Genomic DNA, 25,706 nt, shown 5'->3' on the forward strand with positions numbered 1-25,706 from the left:
TCATATGGACTCGAAACATTAACTCTGTCTTTCTCCCCACAGAAGATGGTTGTGGTTGTTGGAGGTCAATCATCTCAATCCCAGGACATCACTGCAGGAGTTCCCCAGGGTAGTGCCCCAGGTCCAACTTTCTTCAGCTGCATCATTAATGACATTTCCACCAAAATAAGCTCAGAAGTGGGGATGTTTACCAACAATTACACAGTGTTTGGTTCCATTCCTATATCCTCAGATGTGAAAACAGTCCCTGCCCACATGCAACAAGGCCTGGACAACATTCAAGCTTGGGCTGATAAGTGGCAAGTAACGTTCCCGCCACACAAATGTTAGGCAATAACCATCTCCAACAAAAGAGAATCTAACCATCACCCCTTGACATTCAGTGGCATTACCATCGCTGAATCCCCCGCTATCAACATCCTGAAGATTACCATTGGCCAGAAACTGAACTAGACTAGCTATATAAATATTCTGGCTACAAGAGCAGATCAAAGGCTGGGAATTCTATGGCAAGTAATTCGCTTCCTGACTCTCCAAAGCCTGTCCACCATTTACAAGGCACAAGTCAGGAATGTGATGGAATACTCTCCACTTGCCTGGATGTGTGTAGCTCCCACAACACTCAAAGAAGCTCACCATGCAGGACAATGCAGCCCACTTGATCGGCACCCCATCCACTATCTTAAACATTTACTTCCCCCATCATTGGCGCATAGTGGTATCAGTGTGTACCTTCAATAAGATACACTGTAGCAACTCGCCAAGGCCCCTTCAACAGCATCTTCCAAACCCATCCCCTCTACCACCTAAGGATTAGGGCAGAAAATACATGGAAAAACCAACACTGGCAAGTTCCCCTCCAAGCCACACTCCATCCTGACTGGGAGCTATATCACTGTTCCTTTACTGTTGTTGGGTCAAAATCCGGGAACTCCCTTCCTAACAGCACCATGGGTATACTTACACTACAGCAGTTCAAAAAGGCAGTTTATATCACCTTATCAAGGACAGCTCAGGATGGGCAACAAACGCTGGCCTTGCCAGTGCAGCCCACATCCCAAGGACGAATATAAAGCAAAGTATGTCATTAGTAATGTGATTTTCATAGAAAAGAGGTTATCTGCTTGATTCAGGAAGATGCTCCATCACCCAGCAGTGCACTTCTATAGAGGTTCCAGCAGGGTTAATGGGGAATAAGGACACTAGCTCCATTTTCTGTTAATGCCAATATTCCCAAGTGAAAATCAGCTTCAAATAACCTTCTGGTCAGAAGAATGTAATTAGCTTGTTAACAAGGCCAGAGCGGCATGCTTTGTTATTTGCTATATTACATTCAATTTTTGCTCTGTTGGTTTACGGGTGAGATTGGTAATTCTGAACCTAAAAAAAAATCCAAAGCAGAGCCATTGCAGAGTCTATTGCTTTTCAGGAGGGATCGTATTTTCATGGAAGCCAAAATGAGCTCATTTTTTTTAGACCTTATCCACTTATCAAATTTCAGAGCCATCTAAAAGTATGTCATCAGGGATTTTCTTAATGTTGCATCCTTTTCATCTATAAAGTATTTCTAAAATTATTAACAATTCTGTGCCAGGAAGGATGATATATCTCAAAGCATTTTATTTACTCTCAGTGCAAATCTCAATTACATTGTTACAATAACAAAAGTCTGTTTCAGTTTCAATTCCGTAATCAGAATACAAATGAATTGTAACAATAGTAACAGTGTAAAATAGGTAGCCTGTTGTAAGTCTATTGGGGGACTGAATTTCATGCCTTAAAAATGTGATCAGTTGAACAATAGAGCTGATTTTATATTCATTTACTATAGCAGTTTGTCATTCTCTGTGACCTCTGCATACAATTACAAAAAACTCTTCTCGCAATGGGATTTGTCCATGTGCACTGTAGTACTTTACCGTTGTATTCTGAATATAAATACAATCATGATGCAACCAAATGATGGAAGTGACTGTCATATGTTGGGACTATTTTGGCCATTTTTCTACAGAATGGATTTGTGAGAAATAATACTTCAAATGTTGGGTTTATACAAATTATAGGTAATTAAATACTAATAGTGTCAACCCTGGCTCAACTGGTAGCATTCTACCTCTGAGTCAGAATGGGCCCAAGTTTCCCTCCAGGACTTGAGCACAAAAATCAAGGCTGATCCTCCATATTTCATGTGGATGTAAAAGATTCCATGACACTATTTCAAAGAAGAGCAGCATATCCCCAGTGTCTTGGCTGATATTTATACCTCAATCAACATTATAAAAACAGATTATCTTGTCATTATCACACTGCTGTTTTTGGGAGCTGGCTGTGTTCAAGTTGGCTGCTGTGTTTGCTACATTACAACTGTTATGATCCCCAGCTGAGATTACCCCTGGACAAGCCTGATCCCAGAATGGAACCCAGCTTGATAGATCCTAACTTTTATTTGTTTGTTTAGATATGTGGAGAGGGGTACTAATCAGTCACCAAAGTCAGCTAATGAACTTTTAACAAAAGCATAAAATGCTTATTAAACAAGAAAAGATGAGATATATTACAATACTCTTCCACCCGCAACTATACCTTTACAGGTATATACAGATTTGTAATGATAACACAAGTTACAAAAGCTATCTTATACTCTAATGTTCACAGTAAGTACACAGTAAGTAAACCAATAGGTGACCTATGGTCAGACACACCACACTCTGAAACCAAGTGACAGATGCCACCCCAGACAGATGCTATGGATCTCTCCTCAACACCCCCCAGGTGCTTATTACACCGTCAACCAACCAGTCTCACTGAACTCTGTCTTTCATATGAGGGTTTCCAATCTCCACATTCCAAGAACTTGCCTTGGAATCTTCTCCCAAACCAACACGTTCTCTCAGATGCCTTCCCAAGTGTTTACCTCCAGGTTTTGAACTCTCCTTCCAATGTTCCTCTCCCCTGGGTCACCACATGCGTTCAAACTTTCTTACATGCACTCTCTCTCACTGACTCAGCTGTCAACAATACATTGCTGCTTCATATGCCCATAGCAAAGAGTTACAGACCTTCAGTTGCCTCTTTGGACCTTCTGACTTCTCACAAGTCTTTATATTGTTTTGACTCTGCTTCCTGCAGCTCAGAGCGTGAAACTTGGAGCCTTTCTCTGCCCCTCACTCTTAACTTCACTTAACAGGACCTTTTCCAGGTTCCTGCCCTTCCTTTGACTAGAAGGTCTGCTTGGGACTTTCTCCTGTTCCCTTCCCCTGGATTCTTGGGGACTTTCTTATTTAGCTTGGGACTTGCTATCTGTCCCCTTTGCTCCAGTTTATCTCTGGCAGCTACTTTCAAGCAATATTTGCTTGGACTGACTCTCTGCCACTCCTAGGCTGCTTCTCCCTGGCAGCTGTCCTCAAAACTAAAATCAAAAACTGTTGTTTCTAGTTTCTAGTGTGTGTGTCTGTGGGAGGGACCTGCCTCTCTGGACTTCTGTTGCCTGGCAACAGCCCAGTCTTTCTACTCTTGTGTTTGCTTAACTTCTCTTATAGGTGCAAACTCTCATTAAAATTGCAGGCACCTTTTAAAGTGAAACTAAAACTCAACTTGACATTTTTCAGAAATACAAATCAAACTTAAATATTAAAGCTAAAACTGATTCCTAACACTCACACATAGCAATATAACTTACTTAAACTATCTCTATTTCCTAACGCACCAGTGACTTCATTTCAAAAGTACTTCATTGCTGTAAAGCCACTTTGGCTGTGAATGGTGCTATATAACTGCAAGCCTTTCTTAATAAGCTTTTGATGTAGTTCCCTCTTAAATGGTACACAAAAAGAAATTCATTGTTTATCTCTATAATCAAAGAGCACCTCACCTTTATTCGGAGAATACACAAGTCACAAATGCACAAGTTATTGTAAATAGCAATGCAGGTTAATAAAGCCAGAAAAAGAAAACAAACAAAGCACTGGGGTTCAGGTCTAGTGAACATAAGAAATAGGAGAAACAGTAAGCCAAACAGGTCCTCAAGGTTGCTGTGCAATTCAATAAGGTCAGACCTGACCTTTGACCTCAAATCCGCTTTTCTGCCTGATCCCCAAATTTCTTGATTGCCTTAGATTCCAAAAAGCTATTATTATTCTCAGCCTTGAATTTGCTCAACAACTTGAGCATCAACAGTACCTGGGGTAGAGAATTTCAAAGATTTATAATCTTCTGAGTGAAGAAATTTCTCCCAATTTAGTCCTAAATGACCTATCCCTTATCTTGAGATGAGGGACCTTAGTTCTAAGCTTTTCCAACAGGGCAGATAGCTCTCAGCCTCTATGCTGTCAAGCTCTCTCAGAATCATATTTGTTTCAGTGAGATTGCCTCTCATTCTTTTAAACTCCAGAGAGTAAGGGGTGGATTTTTGGGCCCCCATAAAGTCAGGAATGGAGGGAGGGGCGGGGCCCAAAAATATGGGTGCCAGCCGATGTGTCAATTGTGGGATGCCACTCCCGGTGCCACCAATATTCACCAAGGTGGTACAGGCTCTCCCCATCAACTGATGCCAGCTAAAGTGCTTCAAAAGCTCACTAAGAACTCTTTGGAGGGAGTTGGTGGATTATTTAAAGGGTGCATGGGTTTCGGATCTGTCAATTTCTGACCAGATGAGGGAAGGCAGGTACATTGTGGGGAACTGCACCAGGACATCACCCATCCACACAAGAGAGTCAGCGGGACAAAGGGGTCTTGGAATTTGGTAAGGACGTGCCCTTGGCACTGTGCAGTAAGAGTGTGCATTCAGTGCTCAGGCATCAAATGATGCTATCAGCCACACTCCCAACCACAGCCCACCCACCTCTGCCCCACATCACTCCTGGCATCATAGGACCAAAAGAGCTCTAACAGCAGCAGGAGCAACACCAGAGCAGCACCAGCTGCATTCTCCCCAGCTACGTGCCTCTCTGCAGGGCAGAGTGGATGAACACCGAGATCCAACTCTAGCTCTAGACAACCGAGGTGGGAGCCCCAACACATGATCCAGATGTAGAGGATCAGCTTTCTCACCATGCCTGAACACCAGTACCTCAGGAAGCTTAGGCTCTTATGGTAATTGCAGCTTACATCTATAGCCTCCGGAACAAGACCTCCTTCCGAGTTGAGCAACTGGCACATGTTAACAATAGCCAACAAGGTGTTTGTCAACCCAACACTGCTCCCTCCCCCCGCCCCCAACATCCAGTCTTTACCTCACCAAGCTGTTAAGGGCCATCGTGAGGTATGAATGCGAGAGGACCATACACTGAGGATTGGCCTGGGTGTTCATCATTCAAATGGGGGTATGAGGTACCTTGAGAGAGAGGAATACATGGAACTGCAAGATGTGTTATTCTGAGGAGTGCTATGCAGCAGCAAGCTGGGAAAGTCAGAATGTGGGGTTTGGCAGCTCAAACTGTGATGCCACTCACCTTTCCCACCTTCCTGAGGTCCTGGATTCTCTTGGTGCACCATCTCCAGGTTAGAGGGGCCATACTCCTGCTGCTGACTTACTCAGCCACTTCCATCCACAACTGCTTGGTTGGAGAGGTTGTCCTCTCTACCCTCCCCCCTCCACTCCGAACCTCCTCTGTCCTTGGGAGAGCTCATCTCACTGCAATCCCTCAGATCCCACAGGAGAATCTCCAGGTAAGAGTGACAGACCCGGGGAACAGCTTTCCCAGGTCTCCACTCCATTTCTGTGGATGCTGCAGCCTTAATAATACAAATGCCGGCCAGCAATTGTGATCTATGCCATATCGTTCCTTTAATTAGAAATCCTTTCTTTGACAGAATGAACACCCTTCTTAATTAGTTGGGGAGCTCGGTGGTTAGATGAGAATTAGTTTGCATTGAGAAAGAGCAACAATTGGGTTTCTAACCCAAAAATTGTCCAATCATTCCAATGTGGACTGAGGTGAGAAGATTCCCCCACCCCCACTCCCATTTGTCCTCCTCACATCTTACTTTCCCACTTAGCTTTCTATCATCAGAAAACAACCAAATTACATTTAGTCCCTTCATCTAAATCATTAGCTTTGACTGTAAACAGCTGAGTCCCCAGCACTGTTGTTTGCATCACTCTATCAGCCTGCCAATCTGGAAATGACCAGTTTACTCCTGCTCTATGTTTTCTGTCCCTTAGACAATCTTCTGCCCATGCTAATATGTTATCAGCAACCACATGAGTCCTTAACTTATGCAACAACATTTCATATGGCACCTTATTAAATTATTTTTGAACACCCAAATATACTACATCCACTGGTTCCCTTTAATCTGCCATGATAGTTACTTCCTAAATTTGAACTGGAAAGCAGAGACTTATGTGGAACCTTGGTTAGATCACACTTGTATTGTGAACTGTTCTGGTCTTTATCTTATGAAAGAACATGGAAGAACTGGAGAAGGTGCATAAAAGATTTAATGGAATCACAGCAGAACCGAGATGTCATATCTGTCTGGAAAGATTAAACAAGCTGGGGCTATTTTCACTAGAAAATATATGACTAAGTAGTGATCTGATAGAGGTCATTAAGATTATGACATAGCTCAATAGGGTAGATGTAGACAAAGGGCAGAATTTTCATTGTCCCAATTGGTACCAAACAGAGGCTGAGGCAGAAAAAAAAGCGGCTCGCTCAGACGCCCAGCCTCCATTTCTGCCCTTGACCAAATTTACAAGCATAAGGGAAGGAGGAAGGAGTGGTCAAAAATGACCACTACTCTTAAGGAGGAAATTCATTGCATTGTGGGCTCATTGAGAGCCTGCCACAGGTAAGTTTTTTTTAAATTTTTATGGTGGCTTCTGGTCTTTAACAGCGGTCAGGTTTTACATCAGCTTTATTGAGGCATGACCATGGATTGGAGGTGGGAAGAATGTAAAAGGTAAATAAAATGTTTTTGCCTCCTTTATAGTTCATCATGAAATTCTGTAGCATGAGCTGCATCTGTATTCATTAAGGTGAGTCATAACACTGTGATTGGAAGATGTAACTACCCATTGAACAATATCTTTGCCAGATCGCTACTCCTGGCAACTGGCACACTGTAAGTAAAAGATCTATATTGTAAATGTCGAAAAATCTTCAGATGACTTAAAAAAGTTTATGAAATGGTTAAAATAGTGGAGTACATTTTATAGTATTGAAACTGTAGCCTTTTATAACAATGTTGACTTGTTTAAGCTTTTCCCATTGCTTTTATGTATTCAGCCTTGACATCTGGTGAGATAGCAGTTCTGAAGTCAAGTTGTTTACTTGATGAGAGTTATGGATTCTTGGCTGTAATCCAACTGCCTAATCATTTTACAAGTGCGTGAATCTATTTGCACAGCTGATTTGAAGAGTCAGTTTGTTTACTTGGGGTGAGTTATGGTCTATTCAATGGCTTCCAACTGTTATAATAGAGCTTGTGAGCTATATGCATAAAATGGATAATGGGTGGAGTGGTGAGGTTGTGGGGTAGGACGAAGGAGGTTTTTAAAGTGGGCAGAAGGTTCAACTGTATAGAATGAGCTGCTGATAACATCGATAGAGTTGAGTCAAGGTTTTTTGGGAACAGAAACAAGCCTTTTAGCCTGGCTGCTCAGGTGACAGGCCTGTTTCCAGGCCATGTAGGGCCTGGATGTGCAGAAACTCCTGCCTGCTGGCAGTCTCAAGACGGAGGCAGGAACAGGATGCAGGATTATTCCTGTCTCCTGATTTCTGCCTCCGACATGAAACTCCAGCACTAAATGTTTCCATTTGTGGGACAGGCCAGAACAAGGGGCCAGAGAGATAAAATAGTTAGTAATTAATCCACTAGGGAATTCAGGAGAAACTTCTTTATCAAGAAATTGGTTAGAATGTGAACATGCTACTACAAGAAGTAGTTGGGGTGAATAGTATGGATGCATTCAAGGGGTAGATAGATAAGCACAAGGCAAAAAGAAAAAAGATATATTAAGGGGCTAAGCGTGGGGTTGTTGGGAGGAGCCTCGCATAGAGCATAAATACCTGCATGGACGTGTTGGACCAAATAGCTAGTTTCTGTGCTGTAAGTACTTTGTAATGCTTCATTCTCAACTGGAAAGTCTTTGATCCTTTATCTGCGGTGAACAGCAAGAGATAAAACTGAAAGACAAGTGCAGTCTTTGTTTGAAACAGAATGTGAAGACAAGTTATACCAGGTGAACTAAGCAAATCTGATAAAGCTGGTGTTCTGTATGTTCAGTCATTGTGAAACAAAGTATCTTAACATTCATATCAATATTCAATTGAGTGTTTGATAGATCCACTTTCAGAAAGATTGGAGAAGCACATGTTAGCAGGATAAAAATATATTTTCCCAGCCACAAGGGGTTTTGCTCTATTGTCATGTTACGCTATTGTGCATGCAGATATGGAGCAGTGTGAGTTAATACCCATTGAGGTAAGATGCTCAGGCTGCTAATGGAAGTGACTGATAGCCCTGTAAGGCACATTTGATTATGTTCTCAGAATGTATTTAATATATGACTAAAAAATGAAAGGAAATCACCACATCTGAGCAACTCATCAACCAGGATTGGTGGGCCTTGGATATAGGCAAGCAGGAACAAGTGAAAGGTCTGAATATCATCAACTTTTTGTTGGTAGCAAGGGAACAGGAAGGATAAAACACAAATCCTTCCCCATTGATGATTAGAAAAGGGACAGAATAAAATTAACCCAGAATCAAACAGGTATGAATCTCATGAGCATTGTTCACTATTGGCTGTTGAAACTCTATTATGTGCTCATGTGTGTCACTGATGCTGACCCCTTCCGGTGTTTCTATCAAAATCAGTGATTACTCTTTTGAAAATGAGATTGTACATTCTTGCAGCAACGAAATATAACATTTAAATACATTTATATTCAATTGCTCATTAATAATATTATTTTTTCCCCAATATAGTTTCTGCCCCTTGATTTATTCTTGAGAATTGGTTGCCTATGCTAAACAAAAAATTTGTGCAAATAAGAAAATTGAAATAGGATATGCTATCCTGGAAAGTTATGTAATGCACAACAGTAAACAATATGGCAAGACTGTAAAAATGACCTCAGTGATTTATAACTGATCCTAAGAACTGAATTTGATGCATGTCTAAAGTATGCCATGTGACTAATAATGTTGCACAATCGCCAAAAGTTTGGGGCATTTTTACTGGAATGGTCAGTACTTAGAATGCAACTTTGACCACCTGTAAATTAAAAGTGAAGGGGAGTGAATAGGCATCAGCTCCAGAATAAAAGGAAAACACAACAGTTAGAATAAGTCCTTTTGACGAAAATTGTGAGATAATGTAAGAACTGCAGCAAATGGCAGAATACTAGATTTGCTAACTCACAAGCATATGAATTAAGAGCAGGAGTAGGCCAGTTGGCCCCTTGAGCCTGCTCCACCATTCAATTAGATCATGGCTGATCTGATTGTGGCCTCAACTTCACTAGCCTGCCTACTCCCGATAACCTTTGATTCCCTTGTTAGTCAAGAATCCACTTACCTCTGCCTTAAAAACATTCAAGGACCCTGTCGCTGTTACTCTCTGGGGAAGAGAGTTCCAGAGATTCAGGACCCTCTGAGAGAAAAATAATCTCCTTATCTTTGTTTTAAATGGGAGACCCCATATTTTTAAACTGATTTGAACATGCAAATTAGACACAGGAGTAGGCCATCTGGGGAAGAGAGTTCAAGGCTGCTCCAGTTCCAAGATGTCTGATCTACCTGTGAATCCACTGATTTAACTCCATTCCTACTAAGAGTGATTTAATTCATTAATGGTACTTGAAGTGGCTTATGGTTTTAGTTGCTGTCATCAAGAAACTTGACAACTTTAAGGAATTCTGTTCTGCCAAAACAACTCCATTAAAATTTCTCAAAGAGGGTTTATTTTACTTTCCAAAGTGCATTCTTGCACTTAAACCAGAGAAAACTAATCCTAAAATGAGAAAACTGTATCAATAGCACCATTTTCAGTACGAAAGAATGTTTTAGTTTATACAATTATGAGCTTTGGAGCCCATAAAATGTTTGTGTGATGCTGAAATACTGCCCAGTCAACTTAGATATGTTTACCACTCGATAGATTTCATTTGAAATGGGACACCTGGCAAGAATTGAAAATTCTGTAGCCTCAGATTGAAAGTTAAATGTATGCTTTACTTATTTTTGGCTCTATAAATGGCAGAAAGTGGAGTTACAGAACCAAAAACATTTTCGGTTTCAAATACTGCGATTAAATGATCTCTCTCTCTGCTTTAAGAATGTAAAATCTCCTTTTAAAATTCATTAAACGAACCCATGTGTCACTTACACTCTCTTTCTGGCATTCACTATTCTATCTGTAATTAAATTCGTCGTTGATAATATTAACCTTTTCCCAATATAGGTCCTGCCTCTTGTTCATTGATTTTTAAAAAATTTAAGAATCGGTTATCTGTGCCACACAAGTACTTTGTATAAATAAGACAAATGAAACCTTAATCAATGCCGCTTTTAATCTCTAATGTTTATTAATCTGTGTTTTGTTTCCAATTGATGGCATCTTGATCCAGGAATTGATTTTTTTAAAAGCCACATTTGCTGTATAGCTTGAAGCAGACCTACTATTTTAAGTCAAATCTTACAAATTATCCAGCAAGTTCAAATGCAAATTAAACTCCAGTGGCAAATTCATTGCTTTAATTCAATTTCTCTCTCTAACCTTCTATTTAATCACAATATTTCTCAGATTTTTTTTCTCTTCTGTTCAGAATATTTTGGTTTGCTTGTTTATTGCAACAACCATAGTTTTCTAACTACATATTGGGCAGAATATTGCCATCAGCATGTGGGGGTGGACCCGACATGCCGACCCGTAAAATGACGCGAGATGATGTCGGCCATGCGTCCTGATGTCATCGTGCGCCATTTCGATATTGCTTTCTGTGGGCATGCGCCAGAGGCCTCTGCATGCCCACCGAACTGTCAAGGGCCTATTAAGGCCATTAGAAAAGTAAATGACGTTGTTAACAGCGCTGTCTGTCCAATCTTAAGGTTGGCGGGCAGGCAAAGAGCCCGAGCAGCCTTCACATTTTCAGGAAACCTCATCCACGGGCGGGATGAGGTTTCCTGAAGGTTTTATAAAATATTTAAATAAATTTTGCAAAATGCACAAGCATGGCCTAGCTCATGTGACATTGTCATATGTTTACATAATTTTTTATTTCCTTTATTCATAAGTTTTATTACCAATTTGATTTCCCTGAGGCAGCTCCGTGCCTCAGGGAGATTGTTGCGCCCTTTCATGTGCATGCGGGAAAGAGCACAGGCCCTGACTCTCCCTCCTCCCCCTGCTCACACTAAGTAGTGTGCTCACGAGATAGCACATTACCGGCCATTTGTCTTAGTTACTGGTCCGCCCACATAAAATGGTGGCATGCAGCCAATCGTAGGCTGCGACCGACACCGCGCCTACCCCGTCCGCTCTCACCCAGCCCGCCCGACATAGGTATTATTCAGCCTATATTGCTAAGTGGTGAAATTGATGAATTAGAAGCCTTGGAAAAGAGATTAATCAAATTTTCAATATGTCATTGTATAAGATTACTACTTTTTTCTATTCCTCAATGTACTCAGAAAAAGAATGGATGATTTACTTTTTGGTGTTGTAATCAACCTTCTTTGTTTCAAAGATACACTCTAAAGGCACTACAAATTTTGGCCATTTATCTCAGTTATTGGGTTGCTTGTGAAATCTATTCTTGACCAGGTCACTAAAATGTTTACATGAGCAACCCAAGTTCCTGAAATGAAAAATAAATCAGTATTCCTGTCAAGTTAACAATGTAGGTAAACATTTAAAAATGTTATGTTTCCTGCCATTTTACAATGTTGTCTACAGTCTTTGTTTATTTTGGCTACCTGGCTTGCATCCAGTTAGGTTTTGGCCCCATCCACTGAATCTCACCCAATTTCATTCCAGTGGTATATTAGATCCAGACTCTAGATTCAGATTGCATTATACCATATATGGGGTTTCATATTGCAATAATGATACAATTGTAGTGTAAGTGCACCTTTAATTTCTCAATAGCCACAAAAGGCTGTTTGGGTAGTGACTTATAGCACTGTAAAACACCAAAATGGCATACTAACTGAATTGATTGTAATTCAACTATGGTGGTTGTACAAACTGATGTTTTTAGTTCTCTTGTGGTAATCAATTATTGGTGCATTAAACCCACATCAAGAACATACAAGATGTTGGTAACGCCACTAAAAGTAACCGTACAAACTCAGTGCAATTTTCCTTAAAGCATTAACAATGTGATAATTGTTAATATTAATGTTCTTAATATACGATTCAGTGGATGATTTTCAAGCTTTACACATGTCAGGGAGGTTCCAGGACCTGGGAGCAGCGCAGGAAGGAATCTAACAACCTCACTAGAACTGGAAAAGTAAGACTCTCCTTTGCATTTCTGTCATTCCCTGCACAACCCTGCGCCACCATACTTAAGCCTCAGAATCAACAATCCTTCTGATTTTACGTAGAATTACATACAAATTACAGCAGAGAAACAGGCCATTTGGTCAAACTGGTCTATGTCAGTGTTTATGTTCACCACAAACCTCCTCCCACCCTCCATTATCCCTCCCTATCAGCATGTCCTTCTATTCGGGTCCTGAAAGCAGTGTTGGACCTTGATATGCATTTTGTTACTCAGCTCCTGCTTGTTTCAAGTGGAAACACTGGGCACCTAAATTGACACCTGCTGGAAAATTACTTTGGGGAGCACTCAGATGTGGAATCAATTCTTTTTTAAAAACTGATATTACCACTGCTATATCTTTGTACACAGGGCAGTTGTCAGACAAATATTACCCTCAGTTTCTATAATAGCGCAGGCAGAGTATGTGAGTGCAGAATATCCTGAGCCTTGAAAAAACAGAGCAACTTTCACAGTAATTAAATGGAGAGAAACATGAGTAATGTATTGGATACAAGTAAGCATTTAACACCAACCAGAAATCATGCTGATGAGAATGTGTAAATTAGCTGCTGCAGCATAAGCAGGATTTTACACTCTGAATGCCACTGTCTTCTTGTTATCGCTTCCAACAACCTTATAGGTTAACTGGACCAGCTGCTGGAGCTAAATGGAATTTTGGTCTTATTTTCCATTATTACTTATATTTTAATAATTAAAGCATCTTTACTAGTTGTATAATACTTCAGAATGTTTTCCCATATGAATTCTTTTTGATATAGGCTTTGACTACTTTTACTGAGTTTTATGGAAAGGTTATTTGTAAGTAATTTATACCACACATGCAACAGAAACACCACATAAAGAAAATCCTATTCTTAACTGAAGAAGAGTAAAACCATTTACTTCTTTATAGACTATCAAAATAAGTTAATGAATCCATTTTGGTCACCTACTATCGAAACTTGCCCAATTTTAATTGCCATTGGCTCATACACAAATGGAAATCAAATTTGAGCTCTTTCTTTACATGGGAGATAATTTTCCCCCCATTGTGGGGGAAGTGCAGGAGCGGGCGGGGGCATGCCGCCATTTTACGTGCGTGAGCCAATTAAGGCCTGTCCAACATGACAGTGCGGGTGGGGGTGATTCCCTCAGCCGAGAGTGCTCTCTTTCGCTCTTTCCCTGAGGCTAAGTGCTGCTTCAGGGAGATAGGCTCCAAATTTTAAAATGTTAAGCAAATGATATCAGCATTTCCCTGACATGCCCCCTCATGTGACACTGGCATATGAGTTGGGACATGTCCATCACTTTTACTGAAACCCTTATTAAATATTTAAAAACCCTCATGAAGCCTCATCCTGCCTGTGGATGGGGTTTCATGCTTTTTCTTAAGCCCTCCAGGGCTCCCGGCCTGCCCGACAACCCTAAGGTTGGATGGGCAGGTCCATCAATGAGCTTAATTACTTTTTAAATGGCCTCAATTGGCCGTTGGCAGGTCGGTGGGCGTGCAGCTGATTCGGCTGCGCCCCTGCCAACCTGAAAATGGAGATGACGCGGGGTGGCATTGGGAGTTCCACCCGATGTCATCCTGCATTATTTTATGCATTGACAAGCTGGCCTCACCCTTGCTCACCAACCGGAAGATCCTCCCCATGCAACCGATTGGTAATGCAGGTTTTGCACCCAAAGAGTAAGTCTACCCACCTGCCTGCAGTTCCTTAAATAAGGAGCAAACGCAAGGGTCTGGCAGATATTTTGCAGGAACTGGTAGATTTAACCCAACAACAGATTCACAAACCCCTATTTTTGTTGGTCTATAATGCCATCAGTGTCAGAAAGGTTTGGCTCATAAATGCTGAAAAGAGCTAGCAATGATCTGCACTGTTGCCACCGGCTGGAATCCAATAATGCAAAAGTTCATCAAAGAGCTTAATTTCCAATGTCAAAAAATGCACAAATACCCTAGTTTGCCACAAATGGTTTTAAAACTAATACTTAGTCACTGCAGTTGTGAACTTAACACTGCTTGTATGTCAATTTTTATGCTCTTCAAAGTAAAGAATTTTGGTGCTGATGGGCAACATCAAGCGCCCTTGGTGAAGTATATCACAGTTGGAAGAATAGTAAAGCTTCCTCTCTTTCAGCCCCAATGAGTATCTCCTTGTAACATCGAAATAGAAACACATTCTTCTGTACATTTTTTTTTATCTCCTACACCAGCTATTCTTAAGCATCTCTGCCTGAGATTCTCATCATTTCAATCAGCTTGATGCTCTCAGCCCTCCCTATACAGGGCACCAAATTTCTCAGACTCATTTCATGCAGGATCCTTATATCCAGCAGATAAATCCTAGCAATCTGAGCTGGATTTGATGGAAGGTCAGTGTCTGTCCCACTGTGCCACACAAAACTCCACCCCCTATTAACTCTTTGATATGTATATCCATTGGTAAAAGAAAATAGATTCATTGTACTGCTTGATTAAGGTTAGAAGCCTTAACATTTAAATTGATGTCTATTCTACCTGATTTGCAGAGACTGAAAGAACTGAAGCAGAGAGAGTTTGCCCGGAATGTAGCTTCCAAGTCAAGAAAAGATGAAAAGAAACAGGAAAAAGCTCTCAAACGTTTACATGAGCTAGCTGAACTCAGAAAGCAAGTTGTGTGGTGAGTAAATAAATGATTTAATGCTCAAATGAAAAGGCACATTAACAGGCACAGATGCAATCAAAGGAGCTTCATGACCAGTTAAAATGCTTTGTTTGGATCTCATTAAACATTAAACCTTTTAAACAATTTAGAGTTGTTAAATTATCTTTATATTATAAGAATCCCCACCACATTCATGATTTGCGATAGTATATGTTTTAACTTACTTGCAAAATAGCTTAACAATTGTTTTCCAAAACATTAATTTACTTCAGTAAATAAAAATTCACAAATAAGGAAATTAAAAAATGATATACAATGAGCTGGTAGAGCTCAAGTTGACTGGTGTATAAATATTGATATGATATTAAAACTAGGAAAATCCATTTTCTAATCGTCAAACATTATTGCTCTTGCCCTAACTCATTCCAGCCAATTTAATTCCTAAACTAATAGAGAGGACATTTATTTTTTGGAATGTACAAGTCTAGGTGGGGTAGAGGAATGAAGGCATCTCAGAGTGCAAATACGCCAATCATGAAAGGCTGCGCCACAGGTTAGCAAGGCCTTGAATAAAAGACTAAGGCTTTATCTCTAGGAGAGTTTGGAATTGAAAAAGTAAGGAAGTCATGTTAAATCTGATTCGAACCTTGGTTAGACCACACCTCAAGTACTGCATGCAGTTTGGTTCTCATTATATAAAGGATATGGAGGCACTGGGGAGGGCACAGAAATTAACAAGCATGATACCAGAAATGCGTGGGTATAAATATTAGGAAAGGATTGACAGGCTGGGTCTCTTTCTCTTGAAAAAAGAAGGCTGAGGGTTGACCTAATGGAGGTCCTTGAAATGTGAAATATTTTGATAGAGTGGCTACAGGGCAATTGTTTCCCCTTGTGGGCAAGAGCAGAACTCAAGATCATTAATATAGAATAGTCAACAAGAAATCCAATAGGCAATTCAGGAGGTGCTTCTTTACCCAAAGAGTTGTGAGAATATGGAAGTCACTGCCACAGGGTTGGTTGAAGCAAACAGGATAGATGCAGTTAAGGGGAAGCTAGGGAAGGATATGATGGCAAAGGGAATAGAGGGTTATGATAATAGATTTAGGAAAGGAAAGATGGGAGGAGGCTCAAGTAGAGCGTAAAGAGCGGTGTGGACTAGTTGGGCTGAATGGCCTTTTATTCTGTGTCAAATATCCTATGTAAACCACTGCAGTTTATAATCAGTGATTACCAACAGGGTATCCTCATTTCTTACTCCAGGTACAGTCATGGACAAAAAAGGAATTACTTTCTCATTTTATCCCCTATGTATATATATAAAACAGGTAGGATGATTTTTTTGTCAAATGATTTCCCACAACATTCTAAATCTAAATGCCCACCAAAATTTATTGGCCGTTTACATATTGGGTAAGGTTTCTGCTTTGGGCACAATCAACATTGAAGGTATGAATTACGTTGGAAATTGATCTGGTTTTCCGAAATGAACTTGTCACTTGATGAGTTTCTGCTTAAAATCATTTGCATAACCACAAACATAAAACCTTCATTGCACCAGCAGCATGCAGCATTTTAGAATGTAGTTGTTTATTTTTTCCTGCATTAAAAAAAATCTTTGCTATATTTAACAGTAGTGCGGTACAGTTTTCTGAGTACAGCTGAAAATGGGCTTATCACAAAAGTAACCATCTGTGAGTAACTGTGAGTGATGTAAATAGCTGAAAAGACTTTAAAAACTATGGCCAGGATTTTGTGGCCCCGCCTACCACAGAACCGGAAATTCCTGCCTGAAGTCAATGGACATTTGGCTGGTCCGTCAAATTTTCCGTCCCGCCCACAACGTTTCCCACCGCTGGTGGGACCAGAAAATCCTGGCCTCTCCGAAATATTTGTTCATTTCATTTATGTACACTTGTCAGTGTTTTGCAAAAATTTAATATTTTTAAATATTTACAAGCTTTTTAAAGGTACCTACTAGTGTTCTGATGTCTAAAGATAGCATAATTTGAAGAGTCTCTTCGAAGGCCTGCAAGCAGGTGCAATTAATGGAAACCTACCTTGATGATAATTGCAATCTGGAAGAGTGGCCAGTTTTGAGGGCAGGACACAATCATTTTTAAACCAGCGCAAAAGATCACAAAAACTCAATTTGCACTAGACATAACTTGCAATTGAAATTCCTATCTTTTACCTTGCTTGACCGATTTCAGGCAATTGCACCTCATGGAAACCTCACATATAACTGCAATTTGAGAATCCATCCAAGCAAGTATAACATTTCTATTCCACATTCAACTCAATACCTCTGCTGCTGTAGAAGTTGTTTGGGGAACTTCTTTTTAATTAACTATGTTTTTTTAATTCTCTCAGTGTGGATATAACATAAACGTGTAAGAATAATATTAAAATTATATCATGTAGAGATACATATTTCTGCATTAATTTTCTAGAGTTCACTTCTTCTACCAAACCAAGCTGGCTCATACACAAAGTCTCCTTCCACTTGGACCCTAATCTATTTTCTACAGTTTATGTTTCCTTCCTTTCCATTCTCTACAGGTCTGATTCACACTGACTGCTTCCACTCATCTATAACCTTAATATGCTTCATGTAAGAGTGTTTTTACCACTTTTCATTCTCCAAGATGGCAATTCTCACCCTGTTTTCAAATCCGTCCATGACCATGCTTCTCCCTAGCTCTGATCCTCCAGCACCATAACCCTCTGAGACCTCTCCGCTCCTTCAATTCTGGCAACTTGCAGATCCCCAATTTCAATTGATCCACCTTTGGTACCCGTTCTTTCTGGAATTCCCTTCCTAACTTCTCTGGTTCTCTACCTCCCTCTCCTTCTTTAAGAGACTCCTTAAAACCTACCTACTGGACCAAGTTTTGTCATCTCTCCTAATATCTCCTTATGTGGCTAGTTGTCAAAGTGTATTTGTTAGCATCCTTTAGGCCTTTTGCTACATGAAAGGTGCATTATAAGTGTAAGTTGCTGTTGTTGTCGAGCACTCTAATTTACACCAAATGAATTGAACTAACTGAATGGAAATCGGATTCTGGCAATACTCCTGGCAGAGATGGGAGCTTAGGGGGGATAAAGCAATATCTAAAAGTCTCTAAACAATGGGTTGAATTTTCATCCTAAAGGCGGCTATCAGGAGTCGGGAAATTTCCCAGTTTGGCATGTCTGCCTCAGGAGAAAATGTCTGCAAAGGTGAAATTTTCATTATGGGAGGGGCAGGTGATAACTGGAGTTGGGCTTGCTACCCTGGAAAGAGTTTGGAGGCAGCCACAGGGGCTGAGATGGGCAATTAAAAAACCCACACTGGCATTCTGGGACTTTGTCCCAGTTACAATAAAATCAATAAAAAAATCAGTGCTTTAGCCCTCACCCCTCACGCCTCCTCACTCCCCATGCCTATCCTTGCCAACTCATGCCATATTATGCTCCTACCCAACCACCTCCCATGGCCCCTCATACCCTCCATACCAACTTATGCCCCTCTACCCACCCCCAATTATGCATTCTTGGCTGAGTGTCCAGATATCTTTTAGTCCATTTTGACAGCTATGCCCAAGGGAAGACATTATTTGATTGACAGCTCTTTCTCTGTGACCTATTCTGTCAATTGCACAATGTTTATTTAAACAAGTTAAAGAGATACCAAGTGTTTGTAGTTTCTACCATTGAGACTTTAAAGATCTGGATGATTGTAACTTTTATAGGGCTGTAATAAAAGATTTTTTTAAAGAACGTAGAAAGTTATGAATTAATGACTTTTTAAAAGCTTTTCCATATATGCTATCTTTACTATAAGGTTTATTGGTCCTGTATTTGAGGTGAATGGCATGGAAGTGCCATTGTTTGACATGGAGGGTATGAGGGACCTTGGGGGAGGAGCAAAGCTTGGCATGGTGGGGGGGGTGGGGGCGCATGGGTAATACCTTTTGAAATTACCTTTCAAACTTACCTTCATCCAGACTATGGTTCATGACACAGTTGAGGGGCCATGAACTGCAATGAAAAGCTGGCCCTGACTCCACGAAAATTGTGGGGGCCTAGGAGACACCTATCCCTGGAGATGTCCAGGTTGGGAATGTGAGGCATGGGCACATGACCATCACCAGGACACACTCTTATCCCAGACTGGTGAACATTGGAGTGTGCTGGGAATGGGGCTGAGAATCCTGGAATCAGGTCCCCAACGTTATTTTTAAAGGACTGTGGAGTCTCCCTGACTTCGCGAGAAGCCAGCTCATTATATTGGTTTATGCTGTTTAAGCTAAATCTTGAAAAGCATGTTTCGAGCAAGGATATTAATTAGTGATCAATATTGGAGAAATGGCAATGGAAAGGTAGGTTTGGTCCTCAAATTCCCTGGAACTCTCCTTGTTCTGCAGTCAAATCACAGAAATTATGGAGAAAATGAAGGCAATGCTATGTACAGGGGAAGGGAACAATAGACACAAAGGTTTGACATATCATAGTCAAACTTGTGAACCATAGACCTAATAATCTGAAAGCTGGCGATCCAATCAATCACAGGATCATACCCATCAGGAACCTCTGTCACTGACCCAGATGAATTTGTCAGAATCAGGGTCATTCTTTACTTTTGGCAGACACCTGGGCAACCACAACACTGGGAAGACCTGAAAATCCAACAGAGGACACTGATTCAGTGCCATGAGTATTGGGTTCCCCTTTCCCCTCTGAAATAACTTTCTGTTCATTCCCAATGGGCCCTTACAAAGGAACCAGATTTGAATCTATAATTTTTTTCAAATTCAGCTCCTTTTCATTCTCGATCTCATCCTGGACCATTTGGTGGATGTCACTTCCATCGCTGTGGTGATGTATGTTTCTCCCAATATGTACCTTCACTGACTGTATAGAAGATCCCATTGATTGAAATACCTGGGTACACAACTCTGACATTCAGTAACACCCACATCCACTCCTCTCCTTTTATAATGATGGCCATGTTCAGGGTGGGTAGAAAATTAGGTGGAGACAGGCAAGGTGCATCAGGTGCTTGGCTGGCTCCCGTACTCATCTGAATCACAATGACAAATTTTGTTTCATCCTCAGGCTTTTCTATTCTAGACTGCCATTGCTGCATGTACCAGAATCATAACACACCCTGCCTAGTTGCATTCTGCAAATTTCAAGAAGTTGGGAGAACTTGCTCACACACTAGTCAAGCAGTCTTATATCAGATATTATTATCAAAGTAGTGCAAAAAGGTCAGGCAATCCTACCACCAGTACACCTACTTATTTACCCACCATCAGTTAAGTGACCTCCTTGGAGAGGTGAAAAATCCAGAATTAAAACAAGATAAACAGGGTCATTTCTTTTTCTTGCAAAATTCCTTACTGAAACCTTCGATGATCAAAACTTGTCCAGCAGACAACATCATTCATATGCATAGCACTGGGTATTTGATCTATCTTTTATAGCATGCAATCTCCTTTCCATTATGAACTGGTCCAATGCTCTCTGGAAGGCACGAAGTAAGGTTAGACTCAACACATGAACTGGTAACTTGCTCCATCTGTCCAATATCGTCTGAGAAAAGAAGCACCATCTAACATCTAACCTCTCTCTACTCTTACATAACTTATATACATGATTTCTAGTCTTTTCCAACCTATCTAATTGAAATAGCCTCCCAAGAGGACCTCGAGGCAGTTGTACAAGATCAAGACAGTATGAGATGCTTTATATTTAATAGCTCTTTTTATGCAACCTGACATCCTGTTTACTTTGGCTATGGCTTTTCTGCATTGTTCATATAAACCCTATAGAGAATAATAAGACCAAGATTCCTTTTGTTCTCAATGAATTTTAATTATGTTCTATGTGGTGTATAAGCAGATGTGGTATTAATCCTACACTTTGTACATTACTCTCCATACATAAGTATCATGACCCAGATGCACATAACATATATAGATACATATACCATTTTATTTTTAAAAAGTTCTAAATATTTCAGATATGAATTTAACTTACCACTTTCCACCTAGAATCATAAGATAGTACAGCACAGAAGAAGCCATTTAGTCTATCTCTTTTGAAGAGCTCATTAAAAAATTCGATCAAGTTAGCCTAACATGATTTTCTCATAAAGCACCAATAGAGCACTACCATTTCCTCCAATGTGCTGATTATAAAGCCTGTCAGGTAGAATTTTGCTGAACTATGTAACCTACATAGAACCTAATGTTGTTACTTATCATTTTAGAAATCATAGCATTGACAGCCTAATCCCTATAGAAAGAAATACGACTACTTACATATTCTATTATGATTTTATTTTCTGTTGTTGGTGGAATTGACAGTAATACTATATCTATATTTTGTTCATGTGCAGTGTTTCAGACTATCTTGTTTGTTGCGCTTTAGTGCCCCAGGGAGTGGTCCAATGTTCAAGTCCACAACTGTTGCTGTGAAAAATGCCTCGGGGAAAAATCAGCAGCATGCCAACCTGGATGCTGGAAGAGCAGACAGTAAATCAGCAGATCCTGAAACTGGCATGGCAGGCAGCACGGAAGAAATCAGTAGAGGAAAGAACAAACTGTCTGTAAGCAATACAACTGACATCTGGAGAGCTGAACATTGCATGTTGGGAAAACAAACCTGTGGACAAAAAGTAGGATTCTCCTTTTCCTTTCCCAAGAAAGCTCCTGTCAAACTGGAATCATCTGCAGCAGTTTTCTGTGACAACAGTGAAGAAGGATCAAGCAAAACGAATACAAACCACAAACGCAAAATCAACTGTAATACTTACAGTACTCAGACAAGTTCTAGCCCAGAGACAGTTGCTGATTTGGATGTGAAGCCAGAAAGCAGTAAATACCAGCAGGAAAACAATTTTTGCACTAATTCAATGTCCTTGCTTAAAGAAGGGTCACAGGATTTGATAATGAAGGAACACAATAGTGCAGCAGAAAGCAGTTTTTCTTCCTGCATACCTCAAGCTCAATGCAAGAATAAGCCAAAACATCCCTTCTTCGAGTCCGTGCCATTAACAAAACAAGATGCACTCTACAAGGATGTAACCAAGGAAGAAAAAGCCTCTGAAAATGATAGGTCAGGGTGTTTTGATCCAACTGAGGAAAAAAATGGAGTTAAAATGATATTAAGTAATGAAGTGTTAAATTCACTGGTGGAAGTTGAAACATCTACAACAGCTAACGAGTTAACACAAAAGGGTGATGCCACCGAGGCGTTCCTTGATGGTTTATCTAAAAATTGTTGTTCTCTACATGTAGAGACAGAAAGTACAGCTGTACAAGATAATCCTTGCATATGCAGAAGACCAAATAATCCTTTTTTTCCTGTAGTCAGCAAGGATGAGTCAACTGTCCTTCAGTGGCCTTCAGAAATGTTAAACTTTACTAACACTGAGCCTTCCATAACTTTTTGTTGCAACCCTCTATATTTTGACTTTAGGACATCCCGAGCTAAAAGCTGTGTGGAGGAAATTAAATCCAAAGCAAATGAATTAAAGGCATCACAAATCTCATTGAAAGAACTCAGCAGACCTGCCAAAAGGAATTTTTTAAGTAGCTTTTCTGAAATGAAACCAGATGACTCGAGCCTCTATGTACAAGGTGCTATGAGTAGAGATGAGATGTATACTACTCTTCAAAAAAGTGACTTTGAGAAGACACAGAACATTTGTGGTGAACAAATGGTTGGATTAAAGCCTCACTGCAATGGGACCGGCCAAGAAGAATCCATTAAAGAAACTGAATCTTATTACAAGCCCAAAAAATGGAAAAAGCACAAAAAGTCTTACAGGCATTTAAAGCATAAGCAGAAGAAGAAAAAGACTGAAAAAAAACGTCATACAAACTGGAAAGGAGAGAAAGAGCACGGTTGTATATATAAAAAAATGAAGAGGCGAAAGCTGTCAGTGGAGTGGAAAAATCGAGAGAAAATGGAGGTAGATGAAGGGTCTAGCATTTCAGGCACAAATGAATTGTCTGACGAAGAAAACACCACAGATACAGTAGAATGCAGACATGGACAAGAAAAGATGCAAAAAGAATATTCAGAAGAAGGCCCTGAACAATTTGAAGTTAAGTGTGATCAAAATAATGCAGCCTCAGAAAAACTGGCTCAAGCTCAGAAAAAAATTGATTGCAACAATAGAAAAAGAGAGACCTTGCAAAGTAACCAGAATGACAGAGTGTGTAATACAAATAATGAAACAAGAGAGAAAAGAGAGAGTAGTGAGGACAATGGGGAACATGATGATTTTCTTACAGGCAGACAGAGAAATGGCTGCAGACGGCACAAGCATTGTTCAATGTCCAGGGATTCTTCAACTGACTGCCACTCATCATGTAACATATGTTCTTTTAAAAATAAGCTAAGAAGCAGAAGCAATGGCTACAATTCTTTTTCAGACATGGAGTATTCTGATCAACAAAGTGATGAAAGACATTCAGTGAAGAGAAGGTATGAATCTCTGAATTGCAAGCCTGTCATTATCCATCACAAACGCGGTAGGCATAGACATTCTTCATCCCCAAATGGAGATCATAAACAAAGCCCGAATTCATCATATAATAGTTGGAATGAAGTGGGTAGTTCCAACTCAGATTATAGACACAATCATAGTGAAGAATCTCGCCGACAAAAACAACTATGTCAAGCTGGGCCTAACTTAAAGAGCAAAATATCTAAAAGGGAAAAGAGTAAGTGTTTTTCAGCAGATGAGTTGCAGCCTTGCTACCCTTCATGTCAAGAGAATCTCTGTGAAAATTCTGCACCAAATGCTCCAAGGCAAGATAAGAATGTGATAAACATCTCTCATACTACTGTAGAGCAGGCAGAGGAAGGTTGCAGTTCAGTATTCAAGCTGTCAGCAGGAACATTTGCAGATGATTACCATTCAAAGATAAGCAACCATTTTCTGGACACAGAAGTGTCTAAAATGACACATGATGGACAAGAATTTGATGAGCATACAAAAAATAGGTTTTCAGAAATGTGGATTAATCACAAAGACCCTTCAGAGAATATTTTGTTTCCTGGGCTCTCATTTGTTCTAAATGATGACACTGTGTTGCCACAGAGTGAAAAGGTGCCAACTATGAAGACTCTATCACAAAGAGATGTAATACATCAGAAACAGACAGATTCATATGGTGATAACATCAAAGATATCAAGCCATCCCTAAATGAAGTGTTTCTCTGTCATTATGAAACTGCACCTGAGACACATGCAGATAGAACATCATGGCTTCAAGATAATTCAAATATTCCACACTGCAATACTCAGCAAACTCTGCAAAATGAAGCAACCACAATTATTGACAATCAAACTCAAAGTACTGAGGAAATGTACAAAACTTTCTCTCCACTCTCTCAAACAATATCATTCACGCCAGAGGAAATTGAGAAATACAGGCAACTTCAGATCCAAGCTCAACAGCACATAGAACAACAGAAGCTGGTCAGCAAAGTGAAGACACCTTCAACTGCTGTAGCAGCTCCCATGCAACAGCCTCGTCAGCAATCGGTGACGACTGCATCAATTACAACAATTCATCACACTGTGCTCCAACATCACGCTGCCACTGCAGCTGCGGTGACTGCAGGAGCATTCATGCAACCTCACTCGCAGCCTGTTCCACACGCCCATCCTCCCCCACCAATCTTAACTCACCTTTCATTAACCCCCGGCCTTTATCAAGGAGGGCACCCAACTTTTCTAGCAGCTCCACAACTCCACATTATTCCTGCCTGTGCTCTTCACCCAAGCCATTTTGCTGTCCATCCATTGCCAGCTGCTACATTGTTCCCCCCATTACTCACTTTACATACACCTCCTCTTCCACTCCACCATTTACTTCATTCTAATTTCACTACCCAAGATTTCCTGCACCTAACAGGTCACAACACGTAAAATATGAAATGAAATAAATGTTTACCTAAATAGCCTGGAATCCAGGCTTGGATTTTCAATAAGCCTGTAAAATAATATTGGCATTACCTATTTTGGGTGTGTTTACAATCTTTTTACAAAGTGGTAGAATATTAAGGATACCTTGTAATGTGTCACACTAATCCCTTTTTTGCATCTTATATTGTAAGTATTGGAATGTTCCCTTCTTGCTGCAGGACTTGCTATTATACTTGAAGTCTACAAAGTATTAATGTTGATGTACTGCTGGTAGTGTTTACAGCAATGTAAATAAATATCATAAATTTAGTCCAAATGTACACACAAACCTTTTAAAATATGTTAGCTATGGAATTTCTTTCTACTTTGTTGTAATTATTTGTTGTATGCTATGTTTTTTATGAAGTGAATGCTGTGTGTATACCTGATGCACCTTGTCACTACACTAAATTTTGTAATGCTGGATGTAACTGCTGGATCAAAATAGCTGTTTAAATTGGTATGCGCATACACACACACACATACAGGTATTTATGCAACCAGTAATATAAATTCTGACAGTTAAGTTCAAGTTGTCTGGAAACATCATCTGAACCCACGATTATTTTGGCAACTTATAAC

General features: G+C 40.2%; 1 protein-coding gene across 1 annotated transcript in view; it reads left to right on the plus strand.

Moving 5' to 3' along the window:
• Nucleotides 1-25,088, plus strand: part of znf804a (zinc finger protein 804A) — a 350,235-nt gene extending 325,147 nt beyond the window's left edge. The window contains exons 3-4 of the mRNA XM_041200252.1: nucleotides 15,036-15,166; nucleotides 21,572-25,088. Of these exons, the coding sequence (XP_041056186.1) occupies nucleotides 15,036-15,166; nucleotides 21,572-25,088 (3,648 nt within the window). The remainder of the gene's footprint in view (nucleotides 1-15,035; nucleotides 15,167-21,571) is intronic.
• Nucleotides 25,089-25,706: the final 618 nt, after the last annotated feature.

Source organism: Carcharodon carcharias, chromosome 12 (genome assembly GCF_017639515.1).
Source record: "Carcharodon carcharias isolate sCarCar2 chromosome 12, sCarCar2.pri, whole genome shotgun sequence".
Taxonomy (NCBI): domain Eukaryota; kingdom Metazoa; phylum Chordata; class Chondrichthyes; order Lamniformes; family Lamnidae; genus Carcharodon; species Carcharodon carcharias.